This window comes from Somniosus microcephalus, chromosome 6 (assembly GCF_052327205.1).
Source record: "Somniosus microcephalus isolate GS21.2 chromosome 6, FLI_Smic_1.0, whole genome shotgun sequence".
NCBI classification, from domain to species: domain Eukaryota; kingdom Metazoa; phylum Chordata; class Chondrichthyes; order Squaliformes; family Somniosidae; genus Somniosus; species Somniosus microcephalus.
The window spans coordinates 184,647,532-184,675,089 of NC_140992.1; the positions used below are offsets into that span (position 1 = coordinate 184,647,532).

At 50.4% G+C, this 27,558-nt stretch overlaps 1 protein-coding gene across 1 annotated transcript; it reads left to right on the plus strand.

Moving 5' to 3' along the window:
• The first annotated feature begins 23,141 nt into the window (after positions 1–23,141).
• LOC147116233 (uncharacterized) lies at positions 23,142–24,539 on the plus strand. The gene is made up of 2 exons (XM_085991013.1): positions 23,142–23,387; positions 23,546–24,539. The coding sequence occupies exons 1-2, from the start codon at positions 23,237–23,239 to the stop codon at positions 24,187–24,189; spliced, it is 795 nt and encodes a 264-aa protein (XP_085847139.1). The 5' UTR covers positions 23,142–23,236; the 3' UTR covers positions 24,190–24,539.
• Positions 24,540–27,558: the final 3,019 nt, after the last annotated feature.

The following is a 27,558-nucleotide window of genomic DNA, read 5'->3' on the forward strand; positions in this document are numbered from 1 at the left end:
TGGGCCGCACTTCTCACCCGATCCTGGGTTGTGGTTTCCCATTTATTTACAATGGCCCTCAATCTGCCCGTTACGTATGAGTCACCTACCCGGGCCCATTGGTTCCCAAAGAACTCTGTCTGCTCAGACATTCTCCTGTAATCAGTTTGAAGGCCTGGCTGGAATCTCCTGTCCATCACAAACACCTGGGCCCCTCCCATCTTCTCCAAACAGGTTGCTGGTCAATCTGCAGTAACAGTCATACAAAATAAAATCCTTGGGGCCTGCGCTGATGCTTACAAACCCTTGAGCCTGACGTGGTGGCTGGAAGAGTGCTGGCACACCAGTCTGGCGCAGAATGAAGGCATCGTGGCTGCTGCCAGGATAACAGGCATTGACATTGAGGATTCGCAGGGGAGTTATCCCCGGTGTCCTGGCCAATACTTATCCCTCGATCAACATCACTAAAACAGATTATCTGGTCATGACCACATTGTTGTTTGTGGGAGCTTGCTGTACGCAAATTGGCTACTGCCTTTCCCACATTACAACAGTGACTACACTTCAAAAGAACTTCATTGGCTGTAAAGTGCTTTTGGACATCCTGAGGTTGTGAAACGTGCTTTCGAAATGCAAGTCTTCTTTTTCTTTCTCAGTAATCTGACTCTCACCTGATCATCTACCATCCCTCTGCTGCTTCGGAATGATCAGTATCCACGAGACTTGGCCTTATTTCACTAATCTACTACATTGCTCCCACCCTCGCTGGAAACCTGGTATTAAACATGTCTTTCAGACGTAATATTCTTCTAAGGTGTTATATATTCCTCAAGCTTGTTCGCTAATACCTTTAGGTTCCATTGATCCTCTCCCTCATCACACATTAATGTACTATTTACCTCTATCGCTCCCACGCCCATCGCTCGGGTTACCAACTCTGGTTGGGCAAATTCCTAGAGGTTTCATCACATGAATTCCTGCCTCCAACTGCCCCGCCCCACCCCATACTGCCACCATTGGCCACCCAACCTGTCCATCGTCGTGGCGCACCGCCTTCCCACATCCAATCGGAACGTGAATAGACTCTTCATTACCTGATTGGATGATTCTTGAGTGTCAGTCAAACAACCTGTAATGAATATCACATGGTTTGTCACAGTTTGTCACATGGCCTAATAAAGCAAGCACATGGACTAGCAACTTCATCCTGTCTCTGTCCTTCATTTCTTTTACATTTTGACGATGAGGATGGGATCCCAAAGCCACTTTTAGGGATCATGGAAGGACACAGTGTTCAACCTTCACGTGGTCCAAAGTCCAAAGATGTGCAGGTTAGGTTGATTGGCTATGATAAAATTGACCCTTAGTGTTAGGGGGATTAAATACGTGGGGTTATGGGGATAGGGTGGGATACGTGTTGGTGTCGGTGTAGGGGTTAGGGGGATCGGGTGGGATATGTGTCGGTGCAGGCTCGATGGGCCGAAATGGCCTCTATCTGCACTGTGGGGTTTCTGTGATTCTGTGGGCAAGTTTAAGGTGAATTTGTAACACCTAAACTAATTTTTTGAGATGTTTTACTGTTAATGCTGATGCAGAATCATCTGTGCTTCACCTTCATGTGTATGTATACACAGCAACAGCGGCATTGATTCTCACAGGTACACAGGTAGGGTACTGCGTCGTTTGAAGACATTGTCAAGAAACTCAAGGACCATTTCATCCCAAAGCCGTTAGAAATAGCAGAGAGCTATAAGTTTGGTACCAGAAACCAAAAACAAAGTGACACCATCAGTGAGTACATTGTAGCTCTTAAGAACCTGTCTTTGCATTGTAACTTCAGCACATTTTTGGATCGTGCGTTGTGAGATAAGTTGGTGTGTGGACTGGTGGATGAGCGCACACAGTCCAAGTTACTGAACACTCCGAACCTAACATTTGACATAGCACGCAAAATTGCTCTATCTATGGAGATGGCATTTAAAAATGCAAGGGAGCTTCGTCCAGCTCAAGTGACTAGTGCAGCTGAGGCCTACAGTCACAAAACCACCGCCAAACCTAAATCTGTGAGACCGAATCAAAAGCATGTCGGTGAGAGCAGTTCAGTGAATTGTTATTGCTGCAATGGAAATCACTCACCACAGTCCTGCCAATACAGAAATGTGAAGTGTTTTCACTGCCAGAAGCAAAGCCATTTTTCAACAGCTTGCAGAGCTAGATCGAAGGCAGGAAGTAAGAACCATTCTAGTGGCAATGCAAAGCAGCAACAACAAAAGGGAGGAATTCACAATATTGATGCCACTAGTGGCAACGCTAGCAGCCATGAGAAAGACTTGCATACTGCGAGCTATGGGGCTGGATGGACGGTATGTGGCCACCAGATGGAGACAAAGTCCCCCTCTCACTCCAATTCAGGTGAAGGCCACACCCATCTCCAACACACTTGAGGCAAATCTACCCATTAGCTCAGGAGTTCAAAAGACAAACTAGTGCATCCCTTCAGGGCCAGTGCCTGAGGAGAGGGCCAGTGCCTGAGGAGAGGGCCAGGACAGGGCCAGTACCTGAGGAGAAAGCCAGGACAAGGCCAAGGCTGCTGTTGGGGCCTAGCTTGCAGCTGCCATAGAGAGGTCTGCTGTTGAACCCGGGTGGAATGTTGTTTAGTTCTGCGAGCCTGATGTGATCCCTGGACCGGCTGAAAAAGATCCAGTGGTAAAGTAACCCTGGCTTATTGTTTTTTGGAGAAAACTGATTTAAGGGCTGCCTTCCTAACCACCTGGGGCGGGTGATGGTTTTGTTCTTCATTTTTTCTTTTTTGAACGTCATGTGTTTTTGGATTTTGCCAGACGTGAACAATTTTTCCCCGTTTTCTAAAAATAAAACACAGCTAACTGCTGTTTTTCATTTACCAATCTTGTGACTGTGCTTGTGTCCTCCACCCCCCTGCATCAACACACCCTTCGGTCTAGGTGGTGGTTGATTACAATACAAAACTTTTGATCAATGACCAATATATTGATATGTGTATTGACACGGCGGCGGACTGCTCTATCATGAGTAAGGACACATATGAGAGAAAGTTTAATCAAATACCACTTACAAAGAGCACCGTAGAGTTAAAAACCTACTCAGGAGAAATCCTAGAGACATGTGGACAAATGGAATGTACAGTTCAGCCCAATGGTCAGTCAGTAAAGCTGCCTATTATTGTAGCAAGCTACAACAGACTGGAAAAACGTCTTCAGTGTGGATGCTTCAAAGAAGCTACTCGACACAATGCTGAACAAGTATAAAAGCATGTTCTCAGACAGTTATGAGGGCATCACTGGGTATGACGCAGATATCTGCACCAAGTCCAAAGTGAAGCCTGTTTATTGTAAGGCAAGGCTTCTTGTGTATGTACCTTTAAGAGAATAACTGGTCTCAGACTGCAGTACCGGCAGTGACCACCCCTGTATAAAAGGCACTAGTGAGCCTCTGTTGTTTCAGTTTCAGTATTGGCTTCCATCAGTAAAGACTTATTTTGTTCCACTCCTGCTGTCCGTGTCTGAATCATTCACGGACGTAATACTGGCAACGAGCAGATACGAACCTACCTACAGTCTGCACCACCTCCTGGGATCCATTCCTACAGCGAAGTGAGCAGAGGTCGAGGCCAGAAAGAAAAGAAAGTAAGAGGCAGTAGAAACGGGCATCAACCGTGGGCATCTGTCCTGTGTTGCAGAGTTGAAGATTGCTGGGGAAGCTGTTGGATGCGGGGCCTGGTTCCTGTCGACGGTGCTTCAGCTAATTGGGCTGGTGGCAGATAGTGCACTGATCCTTCCTGGGCTGCGGCGGTCGCGAACTCGAGTGTCAACAATCTTAGCTAACGCCAAAGAGGTATTTCAACAAGAACTGGGCACGCTTAAAGGCGTAACCGCCTCGATAAAAATAGAAGAGAATGCAGTTCCCAAGTTTTTCAAAGCAAGACCGGTACCATATGCAATTCGCCCAGCCATCGAGGCAGAGCTGGAGAATCTGGAGAAGGCGGGTGTGTTGTCTAAGGTCGACTGGAGCGAGTGGGTGACACCCATCGTTCCTGTCATGCAGAAAACGTTAAGCAATAAGTCCGGGGAGCCAAGGAAGATTCGCATCTGTGGGGATTTCAAGGTGACGGTGAAACCAGTCCTTCACACAGTACAATATCCTCTTCCAAGGATAGAAGACATCTTCGCCTCACTGTCTGGAGGGAAGCGTTTTACAAAAATTGACCTAGCACAAGCATATTTGCAGATGGAGGCTGAAGAGTCCTCTAGGAAGTATCTCATGATAAACACTCACAAAGGTCTTTACCAGTATCATCGATTGGTATTCGGAGTAGCATCGGCTCCGGCGATATGGCAAAGAGCGATGGAACAAGTCCTGCAAGGGATTCCGGGGACTCAGTGTTACTTGGACGACATCCTTGTGACAGGTGAAGATGACAGTGAACACCTTAACAACCTAGAACAGGTGCTCACTAGACTACGGGAACATGGGCTGCGAGCCAACCGCCCCAAGTGCGAATTTTTTAAGAAAAAGATATCGTATTGTGGCCATGTGATTGATGAAGAGTGGTTAATAAGTCCCCTGACAAAATTGAAGTGGTTGTTAAGGCCCCAGCGCCTGAAAATGTGTCGCAACTGAGGTCATTCCTCGGATTGGTGAATTACTATCATAAGTTTTTGCCGAATTTGTCGACAATTCTGCAACCACTGAACGCCCTGCTACGAATGGGGGTAGCATGGAAATGGAGTGATGATTGTAAGCATGCTTTTCAGAAGAGTAAGGACTTAATCACTTCAAGGGAAGTTTTGGCTCACTACAACCCAGCACTGCCGATCAGACTGGCGTGTGATGCGTCTCCCTACGGCATTGGGGCGGTACTGTCACATAAATTCCTTGATGGTTTAGAGAGGCCGATAGCTTTTGCGTCACGCTCGTTAACTTCTGCCGAGCGTAACTACGCCCAGATTGACAGAGAGGCCCTCAGCCTAGTGTGGGGGGTGAAGAAGTTCAATCACTACCTGCACGGTCAAAAATATACTCTACCAACCGATCATCAACCTCTTGTCTCCATTTTCAACCCTCAGAAGGGCGTACCGAATAAAAACCAGCGACCAGCAGAGGCCCGAGACCAGTCGGAGCAGTGGGAGCAGCAGAGGAGGAGCCCGGTATAAAAACCGGCGACCAGCAGAGGCCCGAGACCAGTCGGAGCAGCGGGAGCAGCAGAGGAGGAGCCCGGTATAAAAACCGGCGACCAGCAGAGGCCCGGGACCAGTCGGAGCAGCGGGAGCAGCAGAGGAGGAGCCCGGTATAAAAACCGGCGACCAGCAGAGGCCCGAGACCAGTCGGAGCAGCAGAGGAGGAGCCCGGTATAAAAACCGGCGACCAGCAGAGGCTTACCAACTCAGCAGCGGGGAGAGAGGTCAAAAGTAATCAGTGTGTGACGTCACCAGGGAGCAGGTAAGTGATTGGTTGGTGAGTATTACTCTTTTTTAAACTTTAACTCTGTAGTTTAGAGTTACTAGGGTCTTTTCTGGTGTAGCAGGGACTGTTGGTAGACTATACAAGCGCCTTAGAGATAATTTTAATTGGTGATAGTAAATTAATTAAAATTAAGTAAAGGGAAGGTCATGCCAGGTGAGCCCAGCCCCGTGATATGCTCCTCGTGCTCTATGTGGGAATTCAGGGACCCCGGTGCCCCTGATGACCACGTGTGCCAGAGATGCATCCATCTGCAGCTACTAGCAGACCGCATTGAGGCGCTGGAGCTGCGGGTGGATGGGTTGTTGAGCATTCACGATGCTGAGAGGGTCGTGGATAGCACGTTTAGTGAGTTGGTCACACCGCAGGGAAGGGCTGCACAGGAAGACAGGAAATGGGTGACCACCAGGCGGAGCAATAGAAGCAGGCAGGTAGTGCAGAAGACCCCTGTGACCATTCCCCTCTCAAACAAGTATACCGCTTTGGATACTGTTGAGGGGGATGACTCACCAGGGGAAGGCAGCAGCAGCCAACTTCCTGGCACTGGGGGTGCTCCTGCTGCCCAGGAAGGGGGGAAAAAGAGTGGGAGAGCAATAGTGGTAGGGGATTCTATAGTAAGGGGAACAGATAGGCGTTTCTGTGGCCGTAGACGTGAATCCAGGATGGTTTGTTGCCTCCCTGGTGCCAGGGTCAAGGATATCACTGAGCGGCTGCAGGGCATTCTGGAGGGGGAGGGTGAACAGCCAGAGGTCGTGGTCCACATTGGTACCAACGACATAGGTAAAAAGAGGGATGAGGTCCTGCAGCAAGAATTTAGGGAGCTAGGTGAAGGATTAAAGAGCAGGACCTCAAAGGTTGTAATCTCTGGATTACTCCCGGTGCCACGTGCTAGTGAGTATAGAAATAGGAAGATAGAACAGATGAATGCGTGGCTAAAGGGATGGTGCAGGAGGGAGGGCTTTAGTTTCCTGGATCACTGGGTCTGCTTCTGGGAAAGGTGGGACTTGTACAAGTCGGACGGTTTACACCTGAACCAGAGGGGAACCAATATCCTTGCGGGGAGGTTTGCTAGCACTGCTGGGGGGGGTTTAAACTAACTTGGCAGGGGGATGGGGTACAGAGTGGAGCTATAGTAGGGGGTGATTTACAGCCAAATACAGAGGAAAAAACAAGTCAGCTGGGAAGGCAGAGCAAATATGTGAAGGCAAAAGGGAATATGGCAGGGCTGGAAGGCATTTATTTTAATGCAAGGAGTCTTGCAAATAAGGTGGATGAACTGAAGTTGTTGTTGAACACATGGGAGTACGATATTGTTGCCATCACGGAGACATGGTTGAGGGAGGGTCAGGACTGGCAGCTCAATATTCCGGGGTATAGAATCTCCAGGCGAGACAGAGGGGGGTGTAAAAGGGGAGGGGGTGTAAAAGGGGAGGGGGTGTTGCAATATTAATTAAGGAGTCAATTACTGCTGTAAGGAGGGATGATATATTAGCGGGTTCCTCAAATGAGGCCATATGGGTAGAACTTAAAAACAAAAAGGGGGCAAGCACTTTGCTGGGAGTGTACTATAGGTCCCCAAACAGTCAGGGGGAGATAGAGGAACAGATATGTAGGCAAATCTCAGAGAAGTGTGAAAATAATAGGGTAATAATAGTGGGGGATTTCAACTTCCCCAATATAAATTGGGATAGTCAGAGTGTGAAAGGCTTAGAGGGTGCAGAATTCTTAAAGTGCATCCAGGAGAGCTTTTTGAGCCAACATGTAGAAAGTCCTACAAGAGAGGGGGCGGTACTGGACCTAATTCTGGGGAATGTAGCCGGGCAAGTGGTGGAAGTATCAGTAGGAGAGCATTTTGGCGACAGTGACCATAATTCGGTGAAATTTAAGGTGGTCATGGAAAAAGACAAAGACGGCCCGGAAATAAGGGTTCTAAATTGGGGGAAGGCCGATTTTAATATGATAAGGCAGGATCTGGCCAAAGTGGACTGGGAGCAGCTACTTATAGGAAAATCCACATCAAAACAGTGGGAGACTTTCAGAAGGGAAATAGAGAGAGTACAGCGCCAACATGTTCCTGTAAAGGTCAAGGGTGGGACCAACAAGCAAAGGGAACCTTGGATGACAAGGGAGATACATAAATTCATTAGAAATAAAAGGGGGGCTTTTGGCAGTTACAAAAGACTAAAGACGGAAGAAGCCCTAGAGGAGTATAAAAAGTGCAGGGGCATACTTAAAAAAGAAATTAGGAGGGCGAGGAGGGGCCATGAAATAACACTGGCGAGCAAAATAAAGGAAAATCCTAAGATGTTTTATAAGTATATTAAGGGCAAGAGGATAACCAGGGAAAGGGTAGGGCCCATTAGAGACCAAAGTGGCAATCTGTGTGTAGAACCAGATGATGTAGGCGGGGTTTTAAATGAATTTTTTGCATCTGTGTTCACTATGGAGAAAGACGATGCAGACATAGAAATCGGGCAAGGGGATTGTGACATACTTGAACATATTAGCATCGAGAGGGAGGAGGTGCTAGCGGTTTTCGCAGGCCAAAAAGTGGATAAATCCCCAGGCCCGGACGAGATGTATCCCAGGCTGCTGTGGGAGGCAAAGGAGGAGATTGCAGGGGCTCTGACACAAATTTTCAGAACCTCTCTGGCCACAGGGGATGTACCAGAGGACTGGAGAACAGCTAATGTAGTACCATTATACAAGAAGGGTAGCAGGGATAAACCAGGGAATTACAGGCCAGTGAGCCTAACATCTGTGGTAGGGAAATTATTGGAAAAAATTCTGAGGGACAAAATTAGTCTCCACTTGGAGAGGCAAGGATTAATCGGGGATAGTCAGCATGGCTTTGTCAAGGGTAAATCATGTCTGACAAATCTGATTGAATTTTTCGAGGGGGTGACTAGGGAGGTGGATGAGGGAAATGCTGTGGATGTGGTTTACATGGACTTCAGTAAAGCTTTTGACAAAGTCCCGCATAGGAGACTGGTCAAGAAGGTAAGAGCCCATGGGATCCAGGGTGCCTTGGCGCGTTGGATCCTAAACTGGCTGAGTGGCAGGAGGCAGAGGGTGATGGTCGAAGGTTGCTTTTGTGACTGGAAGCCTGTGTCCAGTGGGGTACCTCAGGGATCGGTGCTGGGTCCCTTGTTGTTTGTGATCTACATAAATGATTTGGATGAGAATGTAAAAGGGATGATCAGTAAGTTTGCAGATGACACGAAAATTGGTGGGGTGGTAAATTGCAAGGGGGAAAGCCTCAGGCTACAGGACGATATAGACGGGTTGGTCAGATGGGCGGAAAAGTGGCAAATGGAATTTAACCCTGAAAAGTGCGAGGTGATGCATTTTGGACGGACAAATAAGGCAAGGGAATACACAATGAGTGGTAGGACCCTAGGAAGTACAGAGGGTCAGAGGGACCTCGGTGTACATGTACATAGATCTCTGAAGGCAGCGGAACAAGTAGATAAGGTGGTTAAAAAGGCATATGGGATACTTGCCTTCATTAGCCGAGGCATAGAATATAAGAGCAGGGAGGTTATGATGGAGCTGTACAAAACGCTGGTGAGGCCACAGCTGGAGTACTGTGTGCAGTTCTGGTCGCCTCACTATAGGAAGGATGTGATTGCTTTGGAGAGGGTGCAGAGAAGATTCACCAGGATGTTACCTGGGATGGAGCGCCTCAGCTATGAAGAAAGACTAAACAGGCTGGGGTTGTTTTCCTTGGAGCAAAGAAGGCTGAGGGGGGACCTGATTGAGGTGTACAAAATGATGAGGGGCATAGATAGGGTAGACAAAGAGGAACTTTTCCCCTTAGTAGGGGGGTCAATAACAAGGGGGCATAGATTCAGGGTAAGGGGCAGGAGATTTAGAGGGGATTTGAGGAGGAACTTTTTCACCCAGAGGGTGGTTGGAATGTGGAACTCAATGCCTAAAAGGGTGGTAGAGGCAGGAACCCTCACAACATTCAAGAAGCATTTGGATGAGCACTTGAAATGCCATTGCATACAAGGCTATGGACCAAATGCTGGAAAATGGGATTAGACTGGACAGGGATGGATGGGCGGCGCAGACACGATGGGCCGAAGGGCCTCTTTCTGTGCTGTAAAACTCTATGACTCTATGACTCTATGACAGCACAACGGCTGCAGAGATGGTCCCTTTTCCTAGGGGCACACCAATATGACATCGAGTACAAAGGAACTAAACAGCATGGAAATGCTGATGGATTGTCACGCCTACCGTTGCCGACGGTGGAAGAAGAAGACCTTGCAGTGGATCCAATGGAGTTATTCCACTCGACCATAGTCGAATGTCTCCCTGTGACGAATGCAAACATAGAAAAGGAAACACGGAATGACCCGACACTATCACGGGTCTATGATTTAACGGTGAAGGGATGGCCAGCACATGGCGAACCACTGCTGCCAGCATTTTTGTCAAGAAGAGAACAGCTGTCAGTGTGCAGAGGAACCTTGATGTGTGGATCCAGAGTAGTAATCCCACCTAAGTTGACGGATAGAGTGCTCAATGAGCTTCATGAGGGTCATCTGGGTGGGGTAAAAATGAAGAACTTAGCCAGAGCGTTTGTGTGGTGGCCGGGAATCGATAGAGAAATCGAAGAGATGACCAAGAGCTGTGCAGGATGCCAGAAGGTCCAAAACGCCCCACCACAAGCTCCTCTGCATCCATGGGAGTGGCTCTCATCTCCATGGCAAAGGGTGCACATTGATTTTGCTGGTCCCTTCATGGACTCGATGTTTTTAATTGCGGTGGATGCACATTCAAAGTGGCCAGAGGTAATAAAAATGTCCTCAACCACCACGGAAAAAACTATCAGTTTTACGAACCATATTCGCCAGGAATGGGCTGCCTGAACAGATTTGCTCTGACAATGGACCACAGTTTGTGTCTGAAGAGTTCCGGAGGTTCTTAAAGAACAATGGTGTTAAGCATTACACATCTGCCCCATATCATCCAGCCACTAATGGATTGGCCGAGAGGTTTGTCCAAACATTCAAGAAGGCTATCAAGGCAATGTGTAATGAAGATATACCCCTACAACACAAGGTGGACAACTTCTTGTTTGCCTACCGGAATGCGACACATGCGGTTACCAACCAAACTCCAGCCATGATGTTCTTCAATCGAAGACTACGATGCCGCTTGGATTTGTTTAAGCCAAACGTCCGAAGAGATGTGGAGAACAGGCAGTTTCAGAATATGAATGAAAGGCCGACCAGGAGTTTTAAGATAGGTCAACCAGTTTTGGCCCGGGACTAACGCACTGAGAAATGGCAGCCAGGAACGATTTGTACACGACAAGGACCTCTCATGTATACCATGGACGTTGGGGAGAGCATTGTAAGACGCCATGCTGACCAGATTCTAGAGTCACTGGAAAACGTCAACTCCACACCACGATCTGATACACCTGGTAATGAAATCGACGTTCCAATTGCAGCTACCGCAGAACCGGTAATACTGGAAGCAGATGAACCAAACAACGACATTGATCCCGACTCAACATTGCCAGAAGAACCTGATACCCCAAAGAGGCGTTATCCAGACAGAATCAGGAAGCCTCCTCAAAGACTGAACATATAATTGCTTAAACTTAACCAATGTATCTAGCAACAGTAATTGTGATTGTAATTAGTTATCATTTAGTTGTTAAATGAATGTTATGTACTGTTTATCTATAAGGGGAGGAATTGTTGTGTATGTACCTTTAAGAGAATAACTGGTCTCAGACTGCAGTACCGGCAGTGACCACCCCTGTATAAAAGGCGCTAGTGAGCCTCTGTTGTTTCAGTTTCACTATTGACTTCCATCAGTAAAGACTTATTTTGTTCCACTCCTGCTGTCCGTGTCTCAATCATTCACGGATGTAATAAGGCTAGTCTCCTATGCGTTGAAAAGTCAGGTGGAGGAAGAGCTACCGAAACTCGGAGAGAACGGAGTGCTGGTAAAAACTGACAAAAGTGAATGGGCTACACCAATTGTGGTAGTGCCCAAAGCAGACAAAACTGTACATTGTGCGGTGACTACAAAGTTACTATCAACAAAGCAGTTGACGATGAGCAGTACCCGTTACCTACATCGCAAGATTTGTATGAAACACTCTCTGGGTCAAAGGTTTTCTCCAAGCTTGACCTGTCGCATGCTTACGCTCAGCTGAATGTTGACAAAGAGAGTCAACAGTATCTCATTATCAACACACACAAGGGACTGTACTCATACACCAAGCTGTCATATGGTGTAAAGTCCTCCCCCAAAATCTTCCAGGCTACGATGGATAAGATTTTGCAAGGAATTCCAAATTGCTTATGCAATCAAGATGATGTGCTGATCGCAACAAGCAGTGAGGTGTTATTAGAGTTAGTGCTTCAAAGATTGAATGACCACAATGTCAAATTGAAAAGGAGCAAATGTGCTTTGGTGCAGCCCGAGGTTGTGTACCTTGGTCTGAAAGTTGATGCAAATGGCTTGCAACCAGTGAATAAAAGGTTGATGCTTTCATCAATGCTCCAAAGCCACAGAGCGTGTCTGAGTTAAGATCTTTCCTTGGAATGGTCCAGTACTACATACGTTTCTTTCCTGAGTTAGCGACCACGTTAGCTCCATTGCACGAGCTCCTCAAGAGGGCTGTCCCGTGGAAGTGGACAAAAGCGCAGCAGGAAGCTTACGACGCTTGTAAGAGAAGTCTCTCTAGCGATGCTCTACTTTTGCACTAGGACACAGAGTGTGAGCTTAAGTTAGCGTCTGATGATTCTAGCTCCAGTGTGGGAGCTGTTATAAGCTACGAGAAGCCAATCGCGTTCGCATCGTGAACCCTCACAAAGAGCGAAAGAAACGACGTGCAAATTGAACAGGAAGCACTTGCCATAGTGTTTGGAATCAAGAAATTCCAACACTTCCTGATTGGTAGAAAGTTTATCCTGATAACCAATCACAAACCGCTTTTAGCAATATTGGGGCCCAAATCTGGCATCCCTGCAATGGCCGCATCAAGAATGCAACATTGGGCAGTGTTGTCACAATATGACTACACGATTGAATATCGCAATTCAAAGCAAATTGTAATCGCAAGTGCCTTGTCCAGGTTGCCACATGAGGACTTGTGTTGGGAGTAAAGGTGAGATTTTCACGCTCGGTGCAGCTAACAAAGTCTTTCCCGTGAATGCAACTGAGATTGCAGATGAGACTCAAAAGGACTCAGTACTGAAAAGGGTGTATGAAAACACCTTGAACAGATGGACTGATCAGTGTCTGGACACAGAGTTGAAACCATTCCATAACCGTCGTACTGAATTGTCTTGTGAGTGAGGTTGTATCAAGTGGGGAAACAGAGTGGGTGTACCTACTTCTTTGAGAGATAGAATTCTGGCCAAAACTTCATACTGAACATCCAGGGATCGTCAGTATGAAATCAACTGCAAGAAGCTTTGTTTACTGGCCTGAATTGGACAGTGATCTTGAATCACTTGTCAGCAAGTGCAGCGTTTGCCAAAATTGCAGAAGCAAACCACCCAAAGCTCCACTACAACCCTGGTCATGGCCAAGTAGACCTTTTCAGAGAGTACATGCAGACTTTTGTGAGAAAGCTAATGACTATTTCCTGGTACTTGTAGATAGTCACTCTAAGTGGAATAAAATGAAACACATGGGTTCAAATACTACAATTGAACGTACCATAGATGAGTTGAGGTCTATCTTTGCATGTCGTGGCTGACCTGAAGAACTTGTTTCTGACAGTGGCCTTCAGTTCTGTACTGCTCTATTTCAAGAGTTCATGAAATGGAATGGTATCAAACATACTTTCATTCCACCATATCATCCAGCTTCAAACAGAGCAGTCTCGATTTCAAAATTCCCATTCTTGTTTTCAATTTGTTTCATGGCCTCGCCCTCTTCCTATCTCTCTAATCTCCTTCAGCCCCACAACCCTCAGAGATATCTGCGTTCCTCTAATTCTGCCCTCTTGAGGATCCCTGATTATAATCACTCAACCATTGGTGGCCGTGCCTTCTGTTGCCAAGGCCCTAAGCTCTGGAATTCCCTGCCTAAACCTTTCCGCCACACTACCTCTCTTTCCTCCTTTAAGATGCTCCTTAAAACCTGCCTCTTTGACCAAGCTTTTAGTCACCTGCCTTAATTTATCCTTATGTGGCTTGGTGTCAAATTTGCTGTCTTACAATACTGCTGAGCAGTGCCTTGGGACGTTTTACTACGTTAAAGGTGCTATATAAATACAAGTTGTTGTTGTTGTTGAAAGGTCAGTCAGATTGGTGAAAAGCTCTCAAAAAGCAAGTGTTGCCGGGTTGTTCGGGACTCAGCATGAAGCAACGTTTGGCAAATTTCTTGCTGAAGTATAGAACTACTCCGCACACTACAACTGGATATACCCTAGCAGAACTCTTGATGAAGAGGCGATTGAGAACACGATTGGGTCTTGTTCAGCCAAATTTGGCCTCAAGAGTTGAACTGAAACAGTTGAGTCGGAAACATTATTATGACAGCAATCAGAAAGAACGCAGTTTCAGACAAAACAAGTGTGTTTGTGTTCTCAGTCCCTCTGGCAAGTCGAGTTCACACAAGTGGGAACCATAGTAGAGGCTGGTGGAACCAAGAGATATTTGGTTGAAATTGGTGACAAAATCCGAAGTGTTCATGTAGATCAAATGACCTCTGCTAGAGATGAACCAAGACGTGATCATGAACCACTTGATCATGAACACAGTTCGGACTGTGTAACTGAGGTACCAGGTTCAACCAAATCTGAGATAGAAAAAGGATCATCTTTGAGTTTGGAACCAGAACAAAACAGCCTGAAAATTGGTTCAACACCAAAACCTTCTGTAAGGAGACCAGGAGGGCTCCACAAACCTGTTATTAAACTGGATTTGTAGTTCATTTAAAAGAAAAAAAGCCAGGAGTTTTTGTTATGTGGTGCATGTAATGCTGGGAAAGGTGGGACCATAGTTTTGTTGTATTTGAGAGGGGAATATGTACATGTTTTTAGGGGGAAAGCAGTGTAATGTATTATCACATGGTTTGTCACGTGGTTTGGTATGAGCATGCTCAGTTTGCTCTGGCCTAGTAAAGCCAGCACATGAACTAGCAACTCATCCTGTCTGTCCTTCATTTGTTCTACCCACATATATTACACAACCATTTTTCCATGTCCGATATTTTTATCTATCTCTATAGATGAAGCGGTACTTCTGTCCTTCCTTCCGTCTGTCTGTCTGTCTGTCCGGCTATACACTCTCAAGTTATAGAGCATACCTGCACGCGCGTTACATCAAAAGAAAGCTTACGATTCCGGAACAGTCATAAGCGTATTTACTTTTTGGTCGGACAAAAATTGCGCCCACGGTATCCAAAAAACGTTCAAAATTCCGCTCATTTGCATCGAGTGAAGTCAAGGTCGACCAATCGTACAGTCGAGCGACCCGACGGTCGACCAATTGTTGCGTCGCGGGGGCAGGTTCCTAGCGCGTGCGGGCTGGCCGTCCTAGAGTCGAGCGACAGGACCATTGACCAATCCTGCACTTCAGTGACCTGACGGTTGACCAATCGGTGCGTGTGTGGGCGGGCCTTATCGTTCTGAAATGAGGTGAGTGGCCGCCATCTTGATTCCAAACTCTTCGTTTCTTTTTCCCACTTTCTGCGTGTTTCTTTTCAAATCTACATTTGCAGCAAAAAAATAAGTTGCTTTTAAAACACAAATTGTTTTTTAAAAAAGTTAATTAATTTGTAAATCTTTTCTCTAACCGCTATAATTTTCCTACCTTTCACCACACCCGAGCTAGGCACCTCCCATCGCGATCAACAAAAGGCCCGCGATCCTACCCCCTTTCCCCTCCCCCTCCCTCCCCCGCTAGCCCCCTCCACACCCCCTCCCCCCCTTCCCCGCCACCCACCCCCACCCCCCCTTCCCCTCCCCCATCCCCCCCTCCCCTACCCCCCTACCCCTAACCCCCTTCCCCCCAGTCACTCTCTCTCTTCCCCCAGTCGCTCGCTCTCTTGCCCCCAGTCGCTCTCTCTCTTCCCCCAGTCGCTCTCTCTTCCCCCCAGTCGCTCTCTCTCTTCCCCCGTCGCTCTCTCTCTTCCCCCCAGTCGCTCTCTCTCTTCCCCCAGTCGCTCTCTCTCTTCCCCCCAGTCGCTCTCTCTCTTCCCCGTCGCTCTCTCTCTTCCCCCCCGTCGCTCTCTCTCTTCCCCCCGTCGCTCTCTCTCTTCCCCGTCACTCTCTCTCTTCCCGTCACGCTCTCTCTTCCCCCCAGTCGCTCTCTCTCTTCCCCCCGTCGCTCTCTCTCTTCCCCCGTCGCTCTCTCTCTTCCCCCGTCGCTCTCTCTCTTCCCCCCGTCGCTCTCTCTCTTCCCCCCGTCGCTCTCTCTCTTCCCCGTCGCTCTCTCTCTTCCCCGTCGCTCTCTCTCTTCCCCCCAGTCGCTCTCTCTCTTCCCCCCAGTCGCTCTCTCTCTTCCCCCCAGTCGCACTCTCTCTTCCCCCCAGTCGCTCTCTCTTCCCCCCAGTCGCTCTCTCTTCCCCGTCACTCTCTCTCTTCCCCCCAGTCGCTCTCTCTCTTCCCCCCAGTCGCTCTCTCTCTTCCCCCCCAGTCGCTCTCTCTCTTCCCCCAGTCGCTCTCTCTCTACCCCCCAGTCGCTCTCTCTCTTCCCCCGTCGCTCTCTCTCTTCCCCCCGTCGCTCTCTCTCTTCCCCCCGTCGCTCTCTCTCTTCCCCCCAGTCGCTCTCTCTCTTCCCCCCAGTCGCACTCTCTCTTCCCCCCAGTCGCACTCTCTCTTCCCCCCAGTCGCACTCTCTCTTCCCCCCAGTCGCTCTCTCTCTTCCCCCCAGTCGCTCTCTCTCTTCCCCCCAGTCGCTCTCTCTCTTCCCCCCAGTCGCTCTCTCTCTTCCCCCCAGTCGCTCTCTCTCTTCCCCCCAGTCGCTCTCTCTCTTCCCCCCAGTCGCTCTCTCTCTTCCCCCCAGTCGCTCTCTCTCTTCCCCCCAGTCGCTCTCTCTCTTCCCCCCAGTCGCTCTCTCTCTTCCCCCCAGTCGCTCTCTCTCTTCCCCCCAGTCGCTCTCTCTCTTCCCCCCAGTCGCTCTCTCTCTTCCCCCCCAGTCGCTCTCTCTCTTCCCCCCAGTCGCTCTCTCTCTTCCCCCCAGTCGCTCTCTCTCTTCCCCCCAGTCGCTCTCTCTCTTCCCCCCAGTCGCTCTCTCTCTTCCCCCCAGTCGCTCTCTCTCTTCCCCCCAGTCGCTCTCTCTCTTCCCCCCAGTCGCTCTCTCTCTTCCCCCCAGTCGCTCTCTCTCTTCCCCCCAGTCGCTCTCTCTCTTCCCCCCAGTCGCTCTCTCTCTTCCCCCCAGTCGCTCTCTCTCTTCCCCCCAGTCGCTCTCTCTCTTCCCCCCAGTCGCTCTCTCTCTTCCCCCCAGTCGCTCTCTCTCTTCCCCCCAGTCGCTCTCTCTCTTCCCCCCAGTCGCTCTCTCTCTTCCCCCCAGTCGCTCTCTCTCTTCCCCCCAGTCGCTCTCTCTCTTCCCCCCAGTCGCTCTCTCTCTTCCCCCCAGTCGCTCTCTCTCTTCCCCCCAGTCGCTCTCTCTCTTCCCCCCAGTCGCTCTCTCTCTTCCCCCCAGTCGCTCTCTCTCTTCCCCCCAGTCGCTCTCTCTCTTCCCCCCAGTCGCTCTCTCTCTTCCCCCCAGTCGCTCTCTCTCTTCCCCCAGTCGCTCTCTCTCTTCCCCATCGCTCTCTCCCTTCCCCCAGTCGCTCTCTCTCTTCTCTTCCCCCCAGTCACTCTCTCTCTTCCCCCCAGTCGCTCTCTCTCTTCCCCCCAGTCGCTCTCTCTCTTCCCCCCAGTCGCTCTCTCTCTTCCCCCCAGTCGCTCTCTCTCTTCCCCCCAGTCGCTCTCTCTCTTCCCCCCAGTCGCTCTCTCTCTTCCCCCCAGTCGCTCTCTCTCTTCCCCCCAGTCGCTCTCTCTCTTCCCCCCAGTCGCTCTCTCTCTTCCCCCCAGTCGCTCTCTCTCTTCCCCCCAGTCGCTCTCTCTCTTCCCCCCAGTCGCTCTCTCTCTTCCCCCCAGTCGCTCTCTCTCTTCCCCCAGTCGCTCTCTCTCTTCCCCCCAGTCGCTCTCTCTCTTCCCCCCAGTCGCTCTCTCTCTTCCCCCCAGTCGCTCTCTCTCTTCCCCCCAGTCGCTCTCTCTCTTCCCCCCAGTCGCTCTCTCTCTTCCCCCCAGTCGCTCTCTCTCTTCCCCCCAGTCGCTCTCTCTCTTCCCCCCAGTCGCTCTCTCTCTTCCCCCCAGTCGCTCTCTCTCTTCCCCCAGTCGCTCTCTCTCTTCCCCATCGCTCTCTCCCTTCCCCCAGTCGCTCTCTCTCTTCTCTTCCCCCCAGTCACTCTCTCTCTTCCCCCCAGTCGCTCTCTCTCTTCCCCCCAGTCGCTCTCTCTCTTCCCCCCAGTCGCTCTCTCTCTTCCCCCCAGTCGCTCTCTCTCTTCCCCCCAGTCGCTCTCTCTCTTCCCCCCAGTCGCTCTCTCTCTTCCCCCCAGTCGCTCTCTCTCTTCCCCCCCAGTCGCTCTCTCTCTTCCCCCGTCGCTCTCTCTCTTCCCCCCCAGTCACTCTCTCTCTCTCTTCCAACAGCAACATGCCCTCAAAAAAGTCTCGGCACCGCCGGGCACTCCAGCTAGTCTTTCTATCTATCTATCTTCATATATATATATATATATATATATAAGCGGTACTTTTGTCTGTCTGTCTGTCTTTCCGTCTGTCTGTCCGGCTATACACTCTCAAGTTATAGAGCGTACCTAAACGTGCGTTACATCAAAAGAAAGCTTACAATTCCGGAACGGTCATAAGCGTATTTACTTTTCGGTCGGACAAAAATTGCGCCCACGGTATCGAAAAAACGTTCAAAATTTCGCTCATTATTCAAAATTCAGCTCATTATCCGCTCATTAGCATCGAGTGACATGAAGGTCGACCAATTGTACAGTCGAGTGACCCGACGGTCGACCAATCATTGCGTCGTGGGGGGCGGGTTCATCGCGCGTGCGGGCGGGCCGTCCTACAGTCGAGCGACAGGACGATTGACCAATCCTACACTTCAGCGACCTGACGGTTGAACAATCGGTGCGTGTGTGCGCGGGCCTAATCATTCTGAACCGAGGTGAGTGGCCGCCATCTTGATTCCAAACACATTGTTTCTTTTTCCCGCTTTCTGCGTGTTTCTTTTCAAATCTACATTTCCAGCAAAAAAAAAGTTGCTTTTAAAACACAAATTGTTTTTTAAAAAAGTTAATTCATTTGTGAATCTTTTCTCTAACATCTATAATTCTCCTACCTTTCACCGTTTTTCCAGGCCTGGAAGCCTGGGCCTCTGTTGCCCAGCCATGCTCGAGCTAGGCACCGCCCCTCGCGCTGGGCCCGCCCCTGCATTTGCCGCCATCTTGGTAAAGGCTGGCGGCGCGGGACTGGGCCGAGCGTAGCCATCGTCGCCGTTTTGGTAAAGGCTGGCGGGGCGGGAGGGAGCCTAGCGGGTGGTGAGTTGCGGTCACCGCGGGGCTCGGGCTCAGCTGATCGGGCACTCATCAGGGGTCGGCCCGCAACACATCGACCGGAGGAGCGGTGGCTCTCTCTCTCTCCTTCACCCCCGCGGCTCGGGCTGGGGGCCAGTGCTCGGGAGGGCAGGGCTCGGGAGGCCGGTGCTCGGGAGAGCGGGAAGGGGGGGAAGGGTTACCCCGGCAACGGAGCTCGGGAGGGCGAGGGGCGGGGCTCGGGAGGCGGGGCTCGGGCTGACCGGGGCGCTGCGCTCGGCCGGGCCATGTCAGTGCGTGGGGTGGCACGGAGCTCTGCGGAGCCATCGCCTTGAGAGGGGAGAGTGTCTGCTGGCTCCCCCCCTCCCTTTCTCCCTTACCCCCCTCCCCCCTCCTTCCCCCCCCACATGCTTCCCACCCCCCCTTCCCCCCCCACACCCCCCCTCCCCCCCTCGCCCTCCAACCCCGCACCCCCACTCCACCCCACCTCCCCCCCCACCGCACCTCCCCCCCACCCCCCGCTTCCCCTCCCCCCTCCCCTCCTCCCCCCCACCCCCCCGCTTCCCCTCCCCTCCACTCCCCTCCCCCTTCCCTTACCCCCTCCGTCCCGTACCCCCTCCCCCTCCCCCCGTCGCTCACTCTCTTCCCCCCAGTCGCTCTCTCTCTTCCCTCCAGTCGCTCTCTCTCTTCCCCCCCAGTCGCTCTCTCTCTTCACCCCAGTCGCTCTCTCTCTTCCCCCCATTCGCTCTCTCTCTTCCCCCCAGTCGTTCTCTCTATTCCCCCCAGTCGCTCTCTCTCTTCCCCCCAGTCGCTCTCTCTCTTCCCCCCGTCGCTCTCTCTCTTCCCCCCAGTCGCTCTCTCTCTTCCCCCAGTCGCTCTCTCTCTTCCCCCCAGTCGCACTCTCTCTTCCCCCCGTCGCACTCTCTTCCCCCCAGTCGCTCTCTCTCTTCCCCCCAGTCGCTCTCTCTCTTCCCCCCGTCGCACTCTCTCTTCCCCCCAGTCGCTCTCTGCTTCCCCCCCATTCGCTCTCTCTCGTCCCCCCAGTCGCACTCTCTCTTCCTCCCAGTCGCACTCTCTCTTCTCCTCAGTCGCTCTCTCTCTCTCTCTTCCAACAACAACATGCCCTCGAAAAAGCCTCGGCACCGCCAGGCACTCCAGCTAGTTATATATAAAAGCGGTTGATCTGTCTGTCTGTCGGTCTGTCCGGCTATACACTCAAAAGTTATAGGCGTACCTACACATGTGTTACATTAAAAGAAAGCATACGATTCCAGAATGGTCATAAGCATATTTACTTTTTGGTCGGACAAAAACTGTGCCGACGGTATCCAAAAAACTTTCAAAACTCCGCTCATTATCCGCTCATTAGCATCGAGTGACGTCAAGCTCGACCAATCGTACAGTCGAGCGACCCAACGGTCGACCAATCGCTGCATCATGGGGGCGGGTTCGTCGCGCGTGCAGGCGGGCCGCCCTAGAGTCGAGTGACAGGATGATTGACCAATCCTACACTTCAGTGACCTGACGGTTGACCAATCGATGCGTGCGTGGGCGCGCCTAATCATTCTGAACCGAGGTGAGTGGCCACCATCTTGATTCCAAACTCTTCATTTCTTTTTCCCGCTTTCTGCGTGTTTCTTTTCAAATCTACATTTCCAGCAAAAAAAAGTTGCTTTTAAAACACAAATTGTTTTTAAAAAAAGTTAATTAATTTGTAAATCTTTTCTCTAACCTCATTAATTTTCCTACCTGTCACTGTTTTTGCAGGCCTGGACGCCTCAGCCTCTTCTCGCCAGCCATACCCGAGCTAGGCACAGCCCCTCCCGCTGGGCCCGCCCCGCGATCGCCGCCATCTTGGTAAGGCTGGCGGCGCGGGACTGGGCCGAGCGTAGCCATCGCCGCCATTTTGGTAAAGGCTGGCGGGGCGGGAGGTGAGTTGCGGTCACCGCGGGACTCGGGCTCAGCTGATCGGGCGCTCATCAGGGGTCGGCCCGCAACACATCGACCGGAGGAGCGGCAGCTCTCTCTCTCCTTCGCCCCCCCGTGGCCCGAGAGCCCGACCCAAAGCCACCAAGTGAGCGGCCGTGGCAGTCCGTGCCGGGAGCCGCCGCGCACAAAACTTCACCGCGGCGTCAACAGCCCCGCCCCAGAGCCCGACCCAAAGCCACCAGGTGACCGGCCGCGGCGGTCCGTAGCGGCCCACTCTCTCTCTCTCTCTCACACACTCCCAGTCAGCACCAACCAGATTGCACGCCGCCATCTTTGATCATTGCAGCACTTCAATGTGGGGAAACAACAGCGCCATATTTGATCCTGGTGGCACGACAATTTCCTCGTGACGCCATCTTTGATCATGGCGGCACTTCAATGTGGGCTCGAACAGCGCCATCTTTGATCATGGCGGCACTTCAATATGGGGAAACAACAGCGCCATCTTTAGTCTGGGCTGCCCGGTTTCTTCCTCCTTCCCTCACTCTCTCCTTCCCCCTCCCTCTCGCCCCCCTCCCCTCTCCCCCCTCTCTCCCCCCTCCCCCCACTCCCCTTCCTCCCCCTTCCCTTCCCCCCAGTCGCTCTCTCTCTTCCCCCCAGTCGCTCTCTCTCTTCCCCCCAGTCGCTCTCTCTCTTCCCCCCAGTCGCTCTCTCTTCCCCCCAGTCACTCTCTCTCTTCCCCCCAGTCGCGCTCTCTCTTCCCCCCAGTCGCTCTCTCTCTCTCTTCCAACAACATGCCTTCAAAAAACCCTCGGCACCGCCGGGCACTTCATCTAGTATATATAAAGCGGCACGTCTTTCCCTCTGTCTTTCTGTCTGTCTGTCTTTCTGTCTGTCCGGCTATACAATCAAAAGTTATACAGCGTACGTACACGTATGTTACATCGAAACAAAGCTTATCGTTAGGGCACTCTCATAGGCGTACTTACTTTTTGGTCGGACAAAAATTGTGCCGACGGTATCCAAAAAACATTCAAAATTCCGCTCATTAGCATCGAGTGACGTGATGGTTGACCAATCGTACAGTCGAGCAACCCGACGGTCGACCAATCGCTGCATCACGGGGGCGGGTTCATAGCGTGTGCAGGCGGGCCATCCTAGAGTAGAGTGACAGGGTGATTGACCAATCCTACACTTCAGTGACCTGACAGTTGACCAATCGGTGCGTGTGTGGGCAGGCCTTATCATTCTGAAATGAGGTGAGTGGCCGCCATCTTGATTCAAAACTCATTTATTTTTCCCACTTTCTGTGTGTTTCTTTTCAAATGTACATTTCCAGCAAAAAAAAAGTTGCTTTTAAAACACAGAAGGCCTAGAAATTGGGTATAGCCCCGCTTGAGGCGTTAGAACTGGCGATGCGCAAAGCTTATAGCCAGACGAAACTTATCGCCGCCTGGCGCGATATTGGGTTGCATCGCCCCCAAAGGGGATTGAGGCGGTAAATCAGCCGTTGCACGGTGCTCTTAAGGCGCAAAAGGTCAGGCGCTACTCAATTTCGACGCGGACGGGCGCAGCGCAGGTGAACTCAATTACGGGAAAGCACGAGACCTCCAGGCGCCGGCCGGCTCTTAAAGGGGTGGGTCAGTCAGCCTGAGCTTCAACACCCAATGCCCTGTAGGCCTCAGAATCGGTGCTCGCCCTTGTCTGGCGGTACAAACTTGTTCATCATGGAGAAGGTTAGGCAGAGAGCAGAGCGCTTCAGCACTGAGGCTCTGGACCACTTGGTGGCTGCAGTTGAACACCGTCGAGAGGTCCTGTATCCGGATAATGGCAAGAGGCCGAATCAGAAGGCTTATCGACGATCTTGGAGGGAGGTTGCTGTGAGGGTGAACTCCAGCAGCATGGCGACCAGGACCCCTGTTCAGTGCAGGAAGAAATTCAACGACCTCACATGGATCGTTAGGGTAAGTGATGGTTTACCAAACTTGTGCTTCCCTCCATCTGCAGCTGACTTCGGGCACCCTGCTGCAATGATGCACCAATGGCTATCTGTCAGTATGCACCCATGGCCCTTTCTGGGCACACACATGGACAGATGTCTCAAGGCCTCATGTAAGGGCTCTTGCACCATGGGGGGCATGCAATGAGGTCTCAAGGCCTCATGTAAGGGCTCTTGCACCATGGGGGGCATGCGATGAGGTCTCAAGGCCTCATGTAAGGGCTCTTGCACAATGGGGGGCATGCGATGAGGTCTCAAGGCATCGTGTAACAGAACCTCCCCTTCTTTCCCCTGCAGTCCAAGCTGCCGATGATTCGAAAGGAGCAGCGTCGCACCGGTGGCGGACCTGCACAAGTGGTCACTCTCACGGATCTGGAGGAGAGAGTGCACCAGATACTTGGAGGACGTCTCTCTGGTCCTGTGACCACTGCATCTGCCGACCCCATTACCGACAGCGAGGGTAAGACTCTCACCTTTTTCACCTGTTGCCTTCCACTTGGTCCCCCCGCCAGCATGCATCCTCAGTGTGCAGCCATGTCAGAGCCTTGCCGCAATCTGGCATGCCTTTCAGCAAAGCTGTCCTTTTGCTAAAGCCACTCTTCCACCTCCCACTTTCAGATGAAGCAGCACCAACTCGGGCTCAACGCGCTGAAGCTGCCAGTGCCAGTGCCACCGGAGGCGAGGACCAGGAGGAATCCCGACCAGCCGCTGCAGAATCCGGGGCGCTGAGACATCTGCAGACTGGGGATAGTAGTCCCCTGGAGGGGAGGGGGGGTGGCTCTGAGGATGAACCAGTTGCCGGACCAAGCGGCATGCAGCAACGCACGGGGGATAGGCAAGTTCGGCCACCATCTCCCCGCAGGGCAAGGCAGGTCGTCATGACTGCTGCACAGAGTGCAGATGAGGTCCATCGCCTGGCTGAGATGAGCAAACAGGCCCGGGTCAGACACACGGAGATGATGGCTGCAGTGGAGAAGATGCCTGAGTCAATAGATTCATTGGCTAGGAGTATGTTGGACTTTGGGCCAACTATGGAGAGGACTCTGCAGGGCTTTGGGGCAACAATGGAGAGGACTCTCCAGATGTTCGGGGAAACAATGGACAGGCCTATCCAGGGCTTCGGGGCCACAATGGACAGGACTATCCAGGGCTTCGGACCAACAATGGAGAGGACTGTCCACGGCTTTGAGTCGGCAATGGAAAGGACTGTTCAGGGCTTCGGACAATCCCTGGAAAGGTCTGTGCAGGGCTTAAGAACATAAGAACATAAGAAATAGGAGCAGGAGTAGGCCAATCGGCCCCTCGAGCCTGCTCCGCCATTCAATAAGATTATGGCTGATCTGATCCTAACCGCCAATCCACTATCACAGAACCATCTCCTGAATCTAACAGAATTAGACACATGAAATAGGAGCAGGATCAGGCTACACGGCCCCTGGGCCCACTCTGCTACCCAAAGGGCCATGACCGATCCGAACCTAGACTCATGTCCAAATTCCTGCCCGCTCCCCGTAACCCTTAATTCCCTTTACTTCTAGGAAACTGTCTATTTCTGTTTTAAATTTATGTAATGATGTAGCTTCTACAGCTTTTTGGGGCAGCATATTCCATGGACCTACCACCCTCTGAGTGAAGTAGTTCCTCCTCATCTCAGTTTTGAAAGAGCAGCCCCTTATTCTAAGACTATGCCCCCTAGTTCTAGTTTCACCCATCATCGGGAACATCCTCCCCGCATCCACCCGATCCAACCCCTTCACAGTCTTATATGTTTCAATAAGATCGCCTCTCATTCTTCTGAACTCCAATGAGTAGAGTCCCAATCTACTCAACCTCTCCTCATATGTCCATCCCCTCATCCCCAGGAATAACCAAGTGAACCTTCTTTGTACTGACTCGAGAGCAAGTATGTCCTTTCTTAAGTATGGACACCAAAACTGTACGCAGTATTCTAGGTGCGGTCTCACCAATACCTTGTACAACTGAAGCAATACCTCCCTATTTTTATATTCTATCCCCCTAGCAATGAAAGCCAACATTCCATTGGCCTTCTTGATCACTTGCTGCACCTGCATACTAGCCTTTTGAGTTTCGTGCACCAGGACCCCCAGATCCCTTTGTACTTCAGTACTTTCCAGTATCTTGCCATTAAGATAATAACTTGCTCTATGATTTTTCCTGCCAAAGTGCATAACCTCACACTTTCCAGTATTGTATTCCATCTGCCAAATCTCTGCCCACTTACTTAGCCTGTCTATGTCCCCTTGCAAGTTTTTTATGTCCTCCTCACTCACTACTTTCCCTCCCATCTTAGTATCATCTGCAAACTTTGATATGTTACACTCGGTCCCCTCCTCCAAATCGTTAATATAGATTGTAAAGAGTTGGGGACCCAGCACTGACCCCTGCGGAATACCACTAGTTACTGATTGCCAGTCTGAGAATGAACCATTTATCCCAACTCTCTGCCTTCTGTTAGATAGCCAATCCTCTATCCATGCCAGAATATTACCCCCAATCCCGTGATGTTTTATCTTAAGCAATAATCTTTTGTGTGGCACCTTGTCAAATGCCTTTTGGAAGTCTAAATACACTACGTCCACTGGTTCCCCTTTATCCACCCTATACATTACTTCCTCAAAGAACTCCTGCAAATTTGTCAAACATGACTTCCCCTTCATAAAACTATGCTGGCTTTGTCCTATTAAATTATGATTATCCAAATGTCCTGTTACTGTCTCCTTAATAATGGACTCCAAAATTTTACCTACCACAGATGTTAGGCTAACCGGTCTATAGTTTCCAGCCTTCTGTCTACTGCCCTTTTTAAATAAGGGTGTTACATTAGCAGTTTTCCAGTCTGCCGGGACCTTTGCCGAGTCCAGGGAGTTTTGGAAAATTATTACCAATGCATCCACAATCCTTACCGCCACTTCCCTCAAGACCCTAGGATGTAAGCCATCAGGTCCAGGTGATTTATCCGCCTTGAGTCCCATTATTTTACCGAGTACCACTTCCTTAGTGATTTTGATCGTGTTTAGCTCCTCCCCCTCTTTAGCCCCCTGTTTGTCCAATGTTGGGATATTCTTAGTGTCTTCTACTGTAAAGACTGATGTAAAATATTCATTCAGTGTTTTTGCCATCTCCATATTTCCCACCATTAATTTCCCGGTCTCATCCTCTAAGGGACCAACATAAACTCTTACTATCTGTTTTTATATTTTTTGCTAATTTACTTTCATAATCTATCTTCCCTTTCTTAATCAATCTTTTTGTTATTTTTTGCTGTCTTTTAAAGTTTTCCCAATCCTCTATCCTCCCATTAGATTTGGCTACCTTATATGCCCTTGTTTTTAGTCAAGTACTATCCTTAATTTCTTTATTAGCCACGGGTGGCTGTCTTTTCTTTTACACCCTTTTCTTCTCAGTGGAATATATATTTTTTGGAAGTTGTAAAATAACTCCTTAAATGTACACCACTGATCATGTATCGTCTTACCCTTTAATCTATTTTCCCAATCCACTACTCAATTCCGCTCTCATACCTTCATAGTCTCCTTTATTCAAGCTTAGCACGCTTGTTTGAGATCCAACCTTCTCACCCTCTAATTGAATATGGAATTCAACCATGTTATGGTCACTCATTCCAAGGGGATCCTTTACTAGGACATTTTTAATTAATCCCGTCTCATTACACAGGACCAGATCTAATGTTGCTTGCCCCCTGGTCGGTTCAGTTACATACTGCTCAAGAAACCCATCCCTAATACACTCAATGAACTCATCCTCAAGGCTGCCCTGCCCAATTTGATTTGTCCAATTAATATGATAGTTAAAATCCCCCATAATTATAGATGTTCCCTTATTACAAGCCTCAACTATTTCCTGATTGATACTCCGTCCAACAGAGTTGCCACTGTTCGGAGGCCTATAGACTACGCCCACTAGTGTTTTTTTCCCCTTATTATTCCTTACCTCCACCCAAACTGTTTCATTATCCTGATCTTTTGACCCAATATCATTTCTCTGTATTACAGTGATTCCTTCCTTTATTAACATAGCCACCCCACCTCCCCTTCCTTCCTGCCTGTCCTTCCTGATCGTTAAATAACCTGGTATGTTTAATTCCCAGGCATTGTCACCCTGCAGCCATGTTTCTGTAATGGCCACAAGATCATACCCATATGTAGTTATTTGTGCCATTAACTCGGCTTGTCCGAGGCAGTGGAGCGGTCGGCACCTGCCTTGTCCAAAGCCATGGGAAGGACTGTCCAGGCCTTCTCCAAAGCACTGGCACCTGGCACACAGGTCCTCACTGTTGCCACACAGTCACTTGCTGGGCTCCTTCACAGCCAGATTGACGCAACACGATCTCTCACTGCAGCCACCCTCTCTGCATCAGATAGGATCACCCCGGGCCCTTCCACTCCCGTACAAGGCCAGGAATCAGTGGAGCATGTGATTTTGGCGGATGAGCCGAGCCGCTCCCCTCAGATAGCCAGTGTGTCGTCTGACCATGGTGCAGGTGTCCTCTCTCGGCAGGAGAGCATTGCACATGCCAGCGCTGGGATGCCTGCATTGCAGCTGCCACCACCTGCAGGCCACACTGCTTCCAGCCATGGTCACAGCAAGCA